Below are 14,300 nucleotides of genomic sequence, written 5' to 3'. Positions count from 1 at the left end.
ATAGGTCACGTTAAATACTAACTAATAGTCAATATATAAATACACCTTAGAAACTTCGTGGTTAGTGTAACTGTACTGATGTATTTTTTTCTTAAATTCTGAACCCTATTATTGTTAACACAATAAGCTGTTTATTTAGGTTTATACATCATCCCGACAAATCTGTTGGTAATCACCAATGATAATAATAATGAAAATATTAAACTACAAAATTACATGTACAAACAAACGAAACAAAAGATAATGATGGTATGATGATGCATAGTGAGGACCACGTCATTGTGATCCATTCAACTGTGCCTTATTATATTGTATGACCGCTGGCAGATTCGAATAACAATCGAATTTATATTTATCAACCATAATTAGCAAGGAATGATTGGATATTTATTTGCTATTTTGTGATAAAATGATAATATTCATAATATCCTGTTTTTTACATTAATATCACAAATTCCGAAACCCAGGTTATGGGTAATGAATATTTTCGGAAAAAATATTCGGACAAGAAAATTTACGAGCAATCATTCCTCAAATATCAAAATAACACCAAATAACCCTGAAATGGAGGCATTTTTTGGCCTCCTAATTTTTTTTATTAGGTACTCACTTATTAACAGTCTACAGTGTATTAGGTATGTCATGTCTATTATATTATACGGAACTTTATTTTACACTCCGGAACAAAGGGATTTACAAGTTCCTGATATTTTTGTCGCGTTTAGGAACACTGTAATCAATATATTATGTTTGAAAATAGAACCTCAAAACCGTCGAAAATAGTCCTAAAACTCCACCTATATATCGAACTGTTAGCCGAGTGCCCGCATCATAGAAAATAAAAAGTGCAGACAGTAGCGCTATTCCAATTTGCCGTTTTTTCCTAATTGCTATTTAAGTGTTGAGGGCGCAGCTCTACTCGTTTAGGTTAAAACGTTTAGTAATAACTAGTTTTTGCATTAACTTGCGGAATGGTATGCGGTATTAGACATTTATTATCATTAAAGAATGCATTTTAAGAATCGATTCTTATATTTTAGGTTTGCCATTACTGTAGAGTTGGTATAATACAGCTGAGTGCCAGCACATTTTTGTGTGGATCTTAAATTGGTGTAAACGATTTACGTGGAAAGCGGATAGTGTTATTATTATTTCTATATTATTATTGTACTATTTAAAATAATTGCACCACATTTATCAGCAAGCTCGCGCCGTACGCGCCGCATTTTGTAATTCGTTGTATGTAATGATGAAACCTCGCACATTCGTCCGCACCGTACGCGCCGCATTTCGTGTACTATGCGGTGCGTTCGACGCGTACGGCGCGTACGATGCTGACAAAATATGTGCGATCAGCTTAAATAAACGTTCGCTTAAAATATTAGGGAGAGGATAATCTCAATGTGCCACGATCCAATGTTTTATTACAACTGTAACGATAAATTACGTACTAAATTCTTAGATTTCAGAAGATTTGTGATAACATGGGAGAGATGACGAAATGACTCACTTGATTCTCGTTTACCTTAATCATATTTTTTCTATACGAAATTGTACATTCCGTATATAAATATACGAGAGTGAATCGTTAGGAGTACGGCATCCATCATGCCGGCAACAACACTCAACCAATTACCGCGGGCGTACACAACGTTCGAGAGCTTTACAAATATCAGAGGTTTTTTTACTCTTTTGTCATTAAGTCCAGTGGAAGAAAATCTTGATTATCTTAAAGTAGAGAAAGCGTTATGTAGCCTTTCTACATTGGCCAATAATGGACAAATACAGGCAATAACGACCGCGATTTTTATGAACAAATAGAGAGTTATATTAGAGTATGTTACGCGAACTTTCAATCTGTAGAGTATTAGGCAGCTACGCAATCATGGTCAAATATTTTAAAGATTTATCAGTAATAGCCCAACGTGCCTTTACACTCCAATGTCGTTCACAAAGCGCTATAATGCTATAATTATTATGATCGACATGTATGGCTAGTGACTTTAGCTCGTTTACCACATTTTTTATCCTCGAGCCTGTTGTTAAAATGTTTATATTTTCCTCCCCCAGGTTATAAGATGTCGCTGGCTGTGTGCCGTGACCGTCTGACGGGTCTGGACGCGCCGGAGGAGCTGTGTGACGGTTCCGGCAAGCCCGCCTCCGCCGTCGTGCGCTGCAACACCCATCCTTGCCCCTTCAAGTGAGCTTATACTGTTTGTGTCCCAACGGCAGATGTTTTAGTGCGTTTCAAAAACCGGCCAGTGTAACAACACTGCAGCAAAGTGATGCCTTACTTCACTTCCCACAGTACCAGAGTGTCGGATCGCCAAATTCCTCTGCGTTGTAGTGCAATTTGGCTCATACAATTTCATTTTGAGAATATATTGATTATTTCAAGTATATTTGGCGACCCGTCGCGTCATTCCGCTGCAGGATAGTGCATGCGGTGTCTTTTCCATAGGTCCTAACCTGATTTGTCATTACAGCTTCGGTGCTTGTTCCGTCACAGCGGGAACCGCGCGGCTTGGACCCGCGCCGCGGTTGAACCGCTCGCAGCTTATTACAAAGACGTTGTATTACAGCTTAACCGCGCGGTTCTCGTTGTATCTGAACAAGCACTTAATTAAAATTAACCCGCAGGAATCATTTTTTGATGCCCAAGCGTGTGTAAAAATAAGATCAACCTCTGTTTATTCGACACGACCGGGGTCTTTAAAAAAACAGCGCTCTGCGTGCCCAAATTTTCACAAGAGCGTGCATACACCTACATAATATACAAAAGTAATTTAATATGCTAAATGGTATCCATCATCATTCCTTACCCAATGACTTCGGACGTTTAGATAAAACTGAGCATACAAATGTCCGGATTTACATAAATTTAATTTATCCGGAAATCTCAGTAAGACGGTGGAAACTCGCCTTAATATTCACGCTTTTTATTTCATCGGGAGAGACTTAAATTATTTTAATTTTCTTAAATACGTAAAGCAGGAAAGTAAAAAAGTTCAGGAGCCCTGTAAAATTATTTGTTAGTAACGCTTTTATTGATGACAAGTTTTGTACTTAATATTTTTAATTAAGTACTTACAATTAAAATATTTAGCCCTCGGCTTCTCTCGTGCGGGAAAATGATTTGATCTTTTTTTTATCCCTCATTCGACTCGTTGATAATGAATTTTTCAAATCAAATATTGAGTTATTAGCTATCCTTAGCCGGCCCCTTTAGATTTGCCTTGACATCTGAATATTATTATGTAAAGATTATAGTCAAATAAAATATATTTCTCCTGCTCTGAGAGCTACAGGCGTAAGTACCGACTTCCGCAATTTATGTCCCGGCTTCAGGTTTTCATATCGCGAGAATTACGGCAACACACAACTTACCAAATTACGACCAACTTTTTATCCCACTGGAGGATATCACAAATTGTTCATGAAGGAAAAGGAATAAATCACAGTGGTTACTGACAAGCCCCGCTCCTTTTTTTCTAAGGGATGCAAAAAAAAGAAAAAGATGCATGTATCTTATATAGTGCTAATTCGTTTTTAATATCAAATAAATGCATAATGTTTTGGGCGAGGTAAGAATTGATATTTTGTTTGCAATATTTTTTATATTTATTGCAATAAGTGTTGACTAGGTATTAAGTTTAGGTACCGCACCTTTTATTTAGAGTCCATACCGTGCGGACTACGGGTATGGAATCCAGTGTTGGTACTACTATACGTTGTTGCAGGTGGTACGTGGGGGAGTGGGGGGCGTGCAGCGCGACGTGCGGCGGCGGCGTGCGCGAGCGCCGCGTGCTGTGCGCGCGCTCCGCCAACCTCAGCCGCGCCGACACATACGACCCAGGTACTACAGGACCTACGTAATCTGCTCGTGTTATGTCAAGCCGACAGATAACGACTAAAGTGCGACAAGGCTTTAAATGAACGTGGGCGGGGGCGCTGCTGGTGAAGGAGAACTGTCAAAAATGACGTTTTTGTATGATGGCAGCGTTAGTTTCTTTTTTCGCCACGTGCATTTAAAGCCTTGTCGAGCTGTAATATTGAATTGACATAGCCCGACTAAATGAGGTAGGTCGGCCATCCGCCTATGAATCAATTTCTTTGTTGTTACGTAATTAATTAATTAATTAAGGGTGCATACATACGTATATGCACCCTTAATTAAGCAGCCGAAATGTATCAGCTAACGCAAGCTGAAAATTAGCTCATCCAACCGCATACTCAAAGAGCGAGTGTACACTGTACGGCAGACTTACAGTAAAGTAGCTAACTCCATATTAATGCTACATGTTAATGCTAATTATAACACTATACTGGACATTATTTTTTTTTGTAATTTTAATAAGTAATTTAGTATTTTCTGACATTATCCAGTTTTTTTTTTTTTTTGTTTTGATATGTAATAATTTGATTCTGATTAACTTTTCAAGTTGTTAACTCTTACCATATTATGTTGCATTGTGTTTGTGTTAATAACTTGTGGACTGTATTCGAAGTCAAGATGTAAAAATATAATATATATTTAAAAACGGTTATTACGTTGAATAAAAGAAACTATTGCCCCCCGGCCGGGGTGGTTTCATAAAAGGAAGTGAAGTTGAACCGTATATGGTTATTCTAATCGCGGAATCGCGTACACATTGTATTTAATAATAATGTTGGGCATGTCTTTAATTGATATGAATGCTGTATAACTGCTTTTAAGTTCAAATAATTCCTAACTTGTGTAAAGTAATATTTTAGTCCATAATTGTTGTCAAGGTGTGTCGGGGGACCGCCAAGTAAACTACAAGCTACAACCGCCAAGTCGCTGATTATCTCGATTCAGTTCGCTGTGAATTGATCCTTATGTGTTTGTTATGTGAAATCAAACATCTACATTAGCGGTCCCCCGACACACCTTAACAACAATTATGGACTAAAATATTACTTTACACAAGTTAGGAATTATTTGAACTTAAAAGCAGTTAATGTTATTTCATTACTTTTTAAAGTTGTTTGGCGGGGGTTTTTTTAATTAAATTTCTTCATTTAATTTTATTTCATACTTTTTAAACTTGTGTTGGTTTAAATAGTGCAGAATAATTCCTATCAACACAATCATATTCTCGTGATTACCATATGTCAATGTCCTTTTCGATGAGGCCGTTAATATGAGCCCAAACATGAAACCTCTAAATTGGGTTCATACGAAGCTCGGTTCCTATAGAATCCAGGTGATGCTACAGCAGCAGCATGTAAATATTTACTATTTATCTACTTCTTACTGGTTGTCACAATTAATATGAGCCCAAACACGAAATCTCTGCTCTAAGTTGGCGAGGAGTTGGATATCCTATTGATTACCAGGTGATGCTGCAGTGCCAGGTCAACTTTCTATTATTATGTGTATACGTATATTGTATATTCACAAATGTCACGAACTGGAATGAAATATAAAACCCATCAAACGACTACAAGTTGCCAACGGCCTTTCATGAACCAGATAAACCCTGATTGTTCTGCACTGAGCAGGCTGATGATGATGAACTATAGCTAAGAACACTCTCGATCATGTCAGCTTTCAAACAAAAAAAACTAGATCAAAATCGGTCCACCCGTTTGGATGCTACGATGCCACGGACAGATACACACACAGAAAAACAGACAGACAGACAGATACGTCAAACTTATAACACCCCTCTTTTTTGTCGGGGGTTAAAAAGGACCTAATTGTTAATTTTTAATGTAAGCTTGTAATCATATTGTTGATATGACTAACAATTTTTTTTATTTTATGTGTGTGTTTGTAACTGCGATGTGCGCAATAAAGTATATTCATTCATTCATTCAAATAAATAAATAAAATAAATACTAGCTATATACTTACCTGCAAACCTTCAAGAAAAGAGCGTATACCCTCTTAAAAGGCCGGCAACGCACCTGCAGCTCTTCTGATGTTGCGAGTGTCCATGGGCGACGGTAGTTGCTTACCATCAGGTGACCCGTTTGCTTGTTTGCCCCCTTATTTAATATAAAAAAAAAAAAAACTGTTTCATCTGCCGTTGATGCCGTTGGGCACTCACTATTCCCAACGGGTTTCTTTGAGCGTGACATAAATATTGACTTTCAAAACGTGATCGCAGCATGTCAGTCTAGCAGGTTTTCTATGATAGCAGAGTGCTTAGTCAAGTTGAATTCGTTAGTTTCGATAACGAAGTTAGATATCAAAAATGTATGGGTTTTGACATAACGCATCTCAAGCGCCATGACACTATGTCTAGGGCCGGTATAAAAAGTCAGTACTTACGATGCGACCCGGTCTCAAGACGCGGTTGGGCTCTGTGATTGGTCCAAATTTTGACAGCCAACCAATCACAGAGCCTGAACCGTGTCTTGAGACCGAGATGCATCTTGAGTACTGACTATTTATACCGGCTTAAGTACACTATGCCGAAGTTCCGCGGCGGAAATTCCGTATGATTACGTCAGCAATTTCAAACGCATACAATATAACGCGACGTTATTTCGGCATGGTGTGTCATCGGTAATTTAAAATACATTGCAGGCGGAATCATGCCGAACTTCCGCCGCAGAATTTTGGCATGGTGTTTTTAGACCTACGAATAATAAAAACTAGTGTAGACACTTAGCGATGCGTTACATCAAATCTCATACTTTATGACATCTAAATTAATAATTATCGAAACTAGCAAATTCAACTTGACCTCTGGCTCTTTATCTAATTCTATTGATGAGGGTCAATAATATCTGATGATTATGTTCCTCCAGAGACGAGCTCCGAGCCGGGCTGCGTATCGCCGGCGCCGCGCTCGACGCAGCCCTGCAACGACGAGGAGTGCGCCACCTGGGTCGCCGGACCCTGGTCTGGGGTAAGTGGACCTTGGGGTAACTGTTAAAATGAGTAGACTAGAACGAATGTGTCTGGGGTAAGTGGCTCTATAACTGTCCATAGGTAGACCCTCCCTCGAAAGAATGTAACGTGAAGTTACGTTTCGTTGTTTCGATAAAATAATATGTTCTATTTTGTATAGCGCACATATTATTTTGGCAAGAAAAATAATATCTTTAAATAAAACTTTATGCGGCTTTTAATATGAAATCACTGTTGTGATGCGATATTTTGCTTTGGACACTAAGGGCCTTATCACACTGACAATTAGCGAGCGATTTGAAAGCGACGCGTCTGCGCAGCGCACACGCCGCGATGACGCCGCGATTGCGCGGCGTGCACGCAGCTTGCCTTCGGCGTTTTGGACACTCAGCAGCAAAATGGATTCGGACGTCACTCCCTAGATGATTCTACTATATATAATAATAATCTGTGTAGACGAGTGTACAAAATGGCGTCCACGCCACGCCGCGACGACGCTGCGCTGTCGCGACGTGCACGCCGCGCATTCGCGGCGTCTGCGTTGCGCAGTCGCGTCGCTTTCAAATCGCTCGCTAATCGCCAGTGTGATAAGGCACTAACTCTTTTCTTCTCTAAAATTCCGATAACAAAAATAATCTGAAAATTACGTCATTACACTAAAAGCTACCCTAACCTAACCTTATAGCAACAACACTTGAATTTCAAATCTTAACTCGTCGCAGCTTACATCAATTTACGATGAAATATATTTTTACGGCGTAATTTTAACTCAATCTCTCATAATAATATGTCTCGTGAATTCTTCGTCGCTACGAAGGAGCTACGACGCTACGAGAGTGCTACGAGAGTGCTACGCTGTCACGTAGCGCCAACATAGTCAACATATTATTAAGAAAACAATAAAATATTTTATTGGCTCTGACGTGAGTGATAAAAATATATTATTCTTAAAACTCGGCGACATGTGTAAGGCTCTTTTCACAATGAGAAAACTATTTCAGTTCCTTTACCAACAACATTCTTTGAAAAAAGAGGAATATGACACAAAGACATAATAATATAATATTATAAGAACCATAATATTTTATGTAGAAAGTAATATTTGTAATAATATTAAAATACTTCTAAACATAATATCCTAAGATCCGACCGTAAAATCCTGCATGAATAATTTTTTTCGATCAAATATATTTTAAAATAATCTTTAGAACGTATAGAATGGATCAATGTTGGGTTGCCTTGTTAAAAGTAGCCGCAAGTACCTCTAATTGAGCAAAATGAAATTCAATAGAAAAGTAAGAACTAAGAAGGAATGACATTGAGGAATGACAGGACACTACGCATAAAAATAAAAACGCCTGTTAAATAAAAATAGCAATCCTGCGGGTTCTCGACGTCCTCAAATCCAGCTAGGCATAATAATTGTAGGCCTGAACATTGATGAATAACTATGTCTGTTTACGGGCTGGCAACCCTAGGTTGCGGCCGACTTAGAGCTGGCAACCATTTATACCTTATTTTGTCACGTCATTTTCTTTCAAATTATGTAAAATTTACTGAAAAAAAAGATACATGCAAAATTATGCATTTATCTCATGAACATTCAACTTAATTAAAGGTACTTGCGGCTACTTTTGACAAGGCAACCCAACATTAATCCATTCTATACGTTCTAAAGATTATTTTAAAATATATTTGATCGAAAAAAACGATTCCTGCAGGATTTTACGGTCGGATCCAATACTATAAAAGGTTTGTTCGCCTCTCCTGCGAAACTAATGAAGACATTAATCCCCGTTTCTGGGGATTTTAATTAAAAGCGAAAACACTTATCTATACTCAGAAATACTATAATTATCATTACTGAGAAATATAGAAGCAAATAATAATAAAACTATCCATATTCGGTAATTCGTGTTAACATCAAGCGAACCGCGACGTCCATTTGTACTGACAGTCATTCGATGTTCGAATTTTGAATCTGACAAGTCGGAAGCGCCATTTCCGGATATAACAAAATTACAATTTCAAATTCCGACACCGACCTCTTCGGTTTGAGTAATTAACGTGAAGTGGCAGGTGCTTAATTAGAAGGATTGGGTTTAGATAATGTTTTTTATGTCGTTATCAAGAAATATTCACTTATCGCGCGGTAATAGCACGTTTCCGACGATGAAAACTGTTTTGTCCTTCAAAATCGGTTAAGTAGATTAAGCGTGGCAGGTAAATACTTAATTTAGGGTCTGTTTCACCACTTCCTGAAAAGTGCCGAATAGGCTATCCACCACATAACTTGACATTTAAAGTATGGAGAATCTGTCAGAAAATTTGTGAATAGCCTATTCGCCACTATTAGAAAGTGGTGAAACAGGCCCTTAGTATGTTTTCTGCAACTTTGTTGAGCCAAAACTCCTGTATTACGCGGCACTCGTACATTTCTCTTAATATAAACTTTCCAATAGAAATGACATAATATAGGACTAGTACACAAAAAACTCTCCATACCAATTTTCATTAAAATCTATGCAGCGGCTTTACCATAGAGTAGACTGACAGACAGCCAGACAGATGCACTTTCACATTTGTAATATATATACGGTTTTACGTTAAGATATCACAGTGTAGTGTCAAAGTTAAGATTTAAAGTTACCTTGCACTGAAACGTTGTAACAGCGTAATAAAACTTAACTCTTTCTCGGAGCAATAAAACTTTTACTTAACAGTTTTAGTTGATAATAACATTGAGCTACTTTCTTCTGATGCTGCTAGAATGCTATATAATTTTAGCTATAATTCGGCATAATATTTATAAATTGTTATATTTAGTATAAGGTACGATGAGATTGAGATCGTCTTTCTGTACAAAAATCCCTTTAAAAAAAAAAAGAAAAAAAAAAAAAACATTGAGCTACTTGGGGCAATGGACATTATGCACTATTATCTCTTATGCTTAATAGTAGATGTTGCCGCAATCAAAACCATCCTACATCCTTTTCCAGGATGAATCAAAGAGATAATTACTCAATATTGAATTAAAATACAAAAGTTATGAATTGGGAAATATGGTCATCATATTAATCTTAGGGTGGGTTGAACCAGAGGCGTTGTTATAGTTTAGGTTATCGTCAAATATGGCGTCCATTATTGACTTATTTAACGAAAGATTTTACAGTTCAGTTGACATTTTGTTATATGATATTGAATGTACTGTCACTTCTTGGTGGAAATTCATCTTCAATATTAAATAATTATACACTTTCCTTGCACTTATTCCACTTTATTTTAATATATTTATTACAAAATTGTTAAATACACGACGAATTTTGTTATAGTTAAAGTAAGTTGGTGCAACCCACCCTTAGGGTCAGGACACATATAAACACGATACGACGTCGTGTCGTACTACTATGCGGCGTCGCGTATATCGTGGCACGTTACGATGTCCCGACGTAGTTTTTTATGATGCTTGTCGTAGATTCCCATGACGCGACGTCGTATCGTGTTTATGTATCCCGGCCCTTAGTTAAACAGTTCAGTAAATATAAATTGTTGTATTGGAGAAGGCAGATGATAGACAAGGACAAAATATAACGTATACTCTGTAACTATTTATATATTAGTAAAGCCATACTGTTTTTAAACTCACATTCCCTACCGAGTCTCAAGCATCCCTAAGTAGTGATTTAATTATTATGTAGTTTTTCTAAAACCAAGTGGACGTACGTGCCGGCGCGCACGATGCAAATGACATTCCAGTCACGTTCCCCCTCTCCCCCTCACAGCCATCTTGACCCCCCCCCCCCCCTCGCTCGTCACAATGTAGCACGACGAGTGCACATTGTACCGTCGTCGTAAACTTCAACAATGGCCAATTCTCATTGTGTTTTTACGAGGATGGCCCAAGTGGGCTATTCTAATTTTATTATAAGAGTCCTGATTTGATATAATGGGTTGTTAGAAATGCGTGGGTTTTCTATTTTGAATAAAACGATTTTCAAAATTTAAATTTAAAAGTTACACATTTTTTATTCACTAATACGACGACGCTTCCGCGGCCTATTATATTTTCGAGGTTCACTGTCTTTTTCTGTTAGTTACTTTTATAATAAGCCAGAAATATATATATTTATTAATAAGTGGGTAATAAGTAATTAAATCTAACGATATCATTTGAGCCAAATCGTAGCCCTATTAAGACACTAATGCTTTTAAATAAAGCACAGTTAAACTAAGGTCTCGAAAATAGGTATTGGCTAAAATGCACAGTAACATTCGTATTTACTAACAGCATCGTGTGCCCAGGGGTCCGTACAGCATGCACACGTCCACAAGAAATGGAGATTAATAGTGCTACGGCGGAACCAATTTTATATTTCACTGCGGAATTCCATTTAAATGTAATAGTGTGTTTGAATTAATGTACACCTCGTTCCATTTTGATATAAATGTAAAGAAAAGTAAGAGCTATGATGCTACCGCTATTATACAAATGTATAAATCCTAAGCGATAAACGAATTTAGGCGCAACGGAGTTGCGGGTTTCATCTAGTACTTAACAATTATTTATAAAAAACAATTTAATGTTTTTTTTTTGCATCGAATAAGCTGCAATTTACAGAGCTACGTTGCCACGATTAATGTAAAGCAAAGAATATAGTGAGTATAACAAAATTTATTTAAATATTACCTTTCTGAATAAATGAGTATATTCTAATTAATAAATTAGAATATTATAATTATAAATAGCATACACAGTATGGCGCCAGGCCCAAGTTTGTTCAGAAGTTCGGCTCCCCACGGCAGTAGACCCCCAGGCAGTCTTCATCCGGCATTCTGTATGCTTGTGTAATAAAATATTAAATTTATGAATTATTTAGTTATTCTAAGATAGTGTTATACAAGGCATAAAATCTTATTGATTTGAAGTCTAGTAGTAGCCCAGGGTGCTATTCGTGTAGTCACTCGAGCGTCATGGAGACCTAGTAGGTTTTTTACATTAGGTAAAACTGATAAAAAAAAATAAGAGCGTTATTTATTTTAATCTGACACGTTCGAGCTTGTCGCGAAATCCCCTCCCTAACTATAGTAAGTAGTAATATTTACTTGAATATTCTTATTTTACTTTATTATAAAATGTAAGACTGTTTGGAGACCCCAATAAACAAAAATAAAATAAAATATGCTATTGATTGAAGAAGACGCCATGGACTAAAACTAGATTGGATCAATTTTAATTCCTTGATACATAGTCATAAAAAGATACTGGCAGAAATCCCCTAAGCAGCTTTTTGTACTAAAAAAACAGGTGGAAACGCAAGCAAAGATAAAGTTACACTTGGATGAAAATTTATCTGCGAATGTATTATTATAACGTTGTTGCATATTCTAAGTTTTAAAAATTTTAACGCGGCTATAAATTCAAATATTTAAAAGTATTAATTTACATAATTATATTAAGTACAAATAAAAGACATTACTGTGCGCATCCAAACATTTCTTGTAAAGGCTTACAAGTCTCAACCGTTTTGGAATTGAGGCTAAACAAGAGAACAAATTATACAAGTGGCCGGCTGCAGCGCGCTCGCGATAAATTAAATACATTATTAATTAAGACAGACATTCTGTTGTTATGACATCTTTATGGCAATTTCTTGGAGCTACGTCCTCTTCCACGGTGTAATTCTGAGCTAATTTAATGACGGCTTTGGAGCGTTTATTTACCATAAAATATTACCGTTTTGGTGCATTTACATTGAGTTACGAGGGCTGCTATTTATGTATCCGGAATTAAAAAAAGAAACAAACATATACCATTTAATATGGTTTTATTGCTTTTCAAAATATTCGCCGCGATGATCGACACACTTTTGCATACGCTGCAACCAATTTTCATAGCACTTTTTCCATTCTGATTGAGGTATCTCCAAAACGTGCATTTTGAACGCATCAACAGCCTCTTCGCGGCTCGAAAAACGTTGACCACGTAATTTGTTCTTCGCGTATGAAAATAAAAAGAAATCATTAGGTGCCAAATAAGATAAACATTATTGACATTAATAATATTCTTAATTATAAATTATGTAAGTTGACATTAGATAGATATTTTCTATCATTTTACTTTACACGACTTATAGCAAGTACGCTATTCAATTTTTTATTTTTAAATTCAGCCAAGAACTTGGCTAGTAGGACGATAACTGCTTCTGTTGAGCAGTTTGGTCATAATGATATGACATCTAATGACAGCTTGGAATATGTTCCAAATAAAAATAATTTAAATTAGACTATAAGACAACAGAGGATGTCTCTAGCACTGTAGATCTAATTCAAAATAGTAAACTTAGTTCACTTACGCTGGTGCATCAAAATATACAAGGAATGTCAAATAAGGAACTAGAAATTGATTTATTTTTAAATAACAATAATGTAGATATTTTATGTATTACTGAACATTGGTTCAAGAAAAATGAAATAATGTTAAATTATAGTATGCACCAGCTGGCAAGTTCTTTCTGCAGAGAAAAAGCCATAAGAGGTGGTTCACTCATACTAATTAACAAGAATTTAAAATATAAAGAACGTAAGGACTTAGTGAGCCTCTCTACAGAACGAACAACTGAAATAGCCTGCGTAGAGGTGGGAAACTTTATTATTATATGTGTATACAGGCCTCCACTAGGATTATATGATATATTTGAAAAGGACATGGAGATTTTATTAACAAAAATAAGTGCATCTAACAAACACATTTTACTTTGTGGTGATTTTAATATAAATATTTTAGACAATAATTCAACCACTGTTAGATTCACTTCTTTGTTAAGATCATATAATTTGACAAATTTGTTTTATGAACCCACAAGGATCAGTGGCAACTCTGCTACATGCATTGATAATATTTTTACCAATATAGACTCCTTAAAGAAAGAAGTCTTAAACATACTAAGCTCTGATCACTGTGGACAACGAGCTATTTTCCCCATGAACAAGAATTTCAAAAAAGTATGTAAAAACAAAAGTACTTGTATTCCAATTAATGATAAACGTATTGAGAAGTTTAGGGGTGAAATTATATCTAAGATTGGAAATTTAGAATATCATAGTAGTCCAGATATGACATTTGGTAATCTTTTCAAATTAATTAAAAACCATTTTGATACTACCTTCACCTCTAAGACAGTTGGAAAAAACAATAAGAGTAAATTTAGTGAATGGGCTACACCAGGTATTATGAAAAGCAGATTAAAACTGTATGACCTTTATAATGAAAGGACTATAAATCAAAGTGAACACTTTATAAACTATGTAAGATTATATTCAAAAATATTTAAACAAGTCTGCAGGGCTGCCAAATCTATTCACATTAGAAATAAAATTAAGAATTCAAAAAATAAAGTAAAGACAACGTGGCAAA

General features: G+C 36.2%; 1 protein-coding gene across 7 annotated transcripts in view; it reads left to right on the top strand.

Annotated features, from left to right (window-relative positions):
* The window catches only part of LOC121727556 (protein madd-4), a 316,241-nt gene that overhangs the window by 269,586 nt on the left and 32,355 nt on the right, over positions 1-14,300 (top strand). For all 7 annotated transcript variants that reach the window (XM_042115445.1, XM_042115443.1, XM_042115442.1 and 4 more), the window contains 3 exons: positions 2,071-2,200; positions 3,741-3,856; positions 6,784-6,884. In XM_042115445.1, the coding sequence (XP_041971379.1) occupies positions 2,071-2,200; positions 3,741-3,856; positions 6,784-6,884 (347 nt within the window). The remainder of the gene's footprint in view (positions 1-2,070; positions 2,201-3,740; positions 3,857-6,783; positions 6,885-14,300) is intronic.

The sequence above is a fragment of the Aricia agestis genome, chromosome 6 (assembly GCF_905147365.1).
Source record: "Aricia agestis chromosome 6, ilAriAges1.1, whole genome shotgun sequence".
NCBI lineage: Eukaryota > Metazoa > Arthropoda > Insecta > Lepidoptera > Lycaenidae > Aricia > Aricia agestis.
This window is presented reverse-complemented; position numbering and strand designations above follow the sequence as displayed.